Source organism: Limulus polyphemus, unplaced genomic scaffold, assembly GCF_000517525.1.
Source record: "Limulus polyphemus unplaced genomic scaffold, Limulus_polyphemus-2.1.2 Scaffold128, whole genome shotgun sequence".
NCBI lineage: Eukaryota > Metazoa > Arthropoda > Merostomata > Xiphosura > Limulidae > Limulus > Limulus polyphemus.
The window spans coordinates 634,321-637,489 of record NW_013665738.1 but is presented as its reverse complement, the minus strand read 5'-3'; the positions used below and the strand labels follow the sequence as shown (position 1 = coordinate 637,489).

Sequence of the window (3,169 nt, the reverse complement as noted above, 5' to 3'; positions counted from 1 at the left end):
CAGATCCGATCCGATTGGCATGGTAGGAATTTAGGTTAAAAGTATATTACATTCCCGAAGGGGAATGAAATATAACCAGGGGCGGTCAGAAACTTCTGTTTCTCTTCACCCCCACTACATAATTAGAAATAAGTAGGCGAGGCTTTTACGAACTAAACGCTTACATGAGTGAAGGTTTTAACTGATAATTTTCAAAGTGACGAACTCACAAGCTGAGGGAAGAGCTGCGAGGAGACGTGGGGAGGAAGAAGAGAAAGAAGGAGAGCTTTGCTGAGTTGTATGTTGACTGCAGACGTTTTCTTTCTCTCTCCTGGACTTGAGCGTTGGATGACAACGTTCTGTTTCGGGAGCGGGTGAGGTGGCGAGAACAGGAACTTGTCGATTTTGATGAGTCGTGGGTTTGTTAGTGTATGATTCGTGACCTGGAGGCTTGAGGGGAAGAACGGTGGAAGGTAGGTAGCATCGTCTGGGTAGAAATAAACATTAGTTAGCAAGTGTTCTGCACTGAATTTGGAGGTAGTAACAATCTTGACGTATTGGGTTGGCAAGTTTGTGATTCTTGATTTGATGCGGTAAACTGCATGAATTGTATAGTCTGGTATGGCCTCCAGGCTTGTGTGTATGTCATCGGTTGAGATGGACTGGTCGACGTTTCTAAGGAAAACAGAGAAAAGTTGTGAATTAGCTCTGGGAGGTTTCCAAGTAACTGGTGGGTTGGAGTTCCATGGGGAACAGAGATAAACTGCGTCTTTGGGAGTAAGGGGCTGAATAAAAATTCCTCCCCTTCTTAAAAGTCTTGTCTTGATCGGGTCGATGGCTACCTCGGGTTTGTGTTTTCTTAGGAAAACATTTATCCGATTGAGGGAAAAATCCTTAGAAATGCCGTGGATAATGACGGGTGAAGCCGTAGGCAAGTGTTGAGTGGGTTGCCTTCCCGTAGAAAAGTTATCCACTTTGGCGCGGAGCTTGGTAGGACACGTCTTCATGGTTCGGAGTCTCGACTAGGAACCACTAAAAAAAAAACCACCCACTACCAACTTTTGAGCTACTCTTTTATCTACAAAAAGTGGGATTGGCCGTCACATGGCTGAAAGTGCAAGCATGTTCGTTATTGGGGATTCAAATCCGTGATCTGCAGATTGCGAGTCGAGCACTCTAACCAGCACTCAATCTGTAAGGAAACTTATTATTATTTGACAAGCATCTCAATTACTGTGATTGTTTTTTGCTTTGGGCCCAAGTATTTTTTTTCTTTTTATGAAAACGTTTTCTTTTTCCTACTTGATAACTTTTGAACAATTTAAATATTATACACACATATTAAGATAATGCTTGTTAGATATACACCGCTGTCTCACTTAAAATTTAATATGAGAGTTATGATCTAGATAGTTATAAAGCACGACTGTTAAATTTAGTATTTTTGGAAGCGATAATTTATCTCAGATTAGCTTACTTAACTGTTTATGAATCATATGTTGTGTAGCTCAATTGTTGTGAGTTTACGTCACGTTACTCGAACCTTCTGAATTTTTCTCTCTTTGCTTTAAGTGAGTATTGTTACATCATAACGTTTCGTAATTTGTAGAAAATTCTAGGCCTCAGTTAGGCAATATATATATTTTCATATATAGGTGAAAAAGTTTGTGAGAGTAAGTAAGTTAGTGAAAGTATAAGTGAAGTTAAACTGCGTGATAATAAGTCTGGCCATAAAGGGGTATAGTAGCGATTTCTAAAGTGAAAGTACCAAAGCTTTGTATTGTAACAACAGAAATAGAGGAGAATAAGTTGTCTTGTCAAAGGGTGTTCTAAAGTAGTTGAGCCCGCCTGTGTGGACTTAAAGTTCTAGATACAACTTTGATAACGAATAGGGTAAGGAATTCTTGTACATGCGTTTGACTTGTTTTGAATATATTATTTTTAAAACAAGTGGATTGTGTGCTGTCCATTGATTGATGAAATTTATCGCCAACAAGTCACAGACATCTACTGTAAAAAATTCAGCCCACACATAGGTAAAAATCTGACAATGCTAGAAAGCTCAGAATTTACTTGTATGTGAAATTCGTATTTCTCTGATACATTAAATTTCCTGATTGAAAAATGATTCATGGTTCTGTTTTTGTTCTTTCTCTTCTACAACAATATTATTCTTATTGGTGCATTTAAGTGTTTTACACTCACAAAAAAGAAATCTATCATTCTATAAGTATTTGAAAAAACATTCCGCGACAATTTAATTCTTCGTATTGTTAGCCGACAATGGACAGCTGGTACATAATTGAATAAAGTTGTTTAAGCGTTTGTTTAACAACAAGTAAATGCTTGGAATAGTCTATTCTGCCATTAAATTGTGGCGGAATGCTACAAGTTCTTCAAATACCTATAGAATGATAAGTACCTTTTTGGTGAATGTAACACGCTTAAAAACACCATTTCGATTTTCGATACATCACTACTATAAAGGGTTGGTTTTGGTCTGATATTTTATTGGTGGTAGTGTCAAATGTGAAACTGATGAGGAGTGGAATTCTCCGAAATTAGTCTGGCTGACAGACACATCCCCAATGAAAGAATACACCATCCCAAGCATTTACTTGTTGTTAAACAAGTGTTTAAACAACTCTATTCAAGTATTATTCTCAATATTTATTCCTTCCATTATCGATAACTTCCCTCGTATAAGAATGGAACGTTATAATTCATTTTTACGTTATTTTTTTACTAGAAATTTTATTTGATTATTACCAATACGTAACTATTATTAAAATAGCATTTCATAACTATTATAACTTGAGAAAAATGCAAGAAATGAGTCAAAATCACTTCTTTTTTTTCTAAAAGACGAAGACTTACAGAGTTAAGATGCAAATTTGATTTAGGGGCTTTCTTCTTCTCGGTTGCCCGGCATGGCCAGGTAGTTAGGGCGCAAGACTCGCAATCTGAGGGTCGCGGGTTCGAATCCCCGTCCCACCAAACATACTCGCTCTTTCAGCCGTGGGGGCGGTGGGTGGTGATGACTAGCTGCCTTCCCTCTAGTCTTACACTACTTAATTAGGGACGGCTTAATTGACTTAAAGATAAGTAAAGACAGTTAGGGAAAGTTTTAATGAAGAACTTTATATTGAGAAGATGTTTGTTTGTTTGTTTTGAATTTTCGCGCAAAGCT

The 3,169-nt window shown here is 37.6% G+C and overlaps 1 protein-coding gene across 2 annotated transcripts in view; it reads left to right on the top strand.

Annotated features, from left to right (window-relative positions):
• LOC106473310 overlaps positions 1-3,169 on the top strand; it is a 35,815-nt gene that overhangs the window by 5,891 nt on the left and 26,755 nt on the right. The window contains exon 1 of one of the 2 annotated variants that reach the window (XM_022402749.1): positions 216-709. The exons of the other annotated variant lie outside the window; for it this stretch is intronic. Within the exon in view, the coding sequence (XP_022258457.1) occupies positions 601-709 (109 nt within the window). The 5' untranslated portion in view covers positions 216-600. Of the gene's footprint in view, positions 1-215; positions 710-3,169 lie in introns of those variants that run through there. 2 annotated transcript variants of the gene reach the window in all.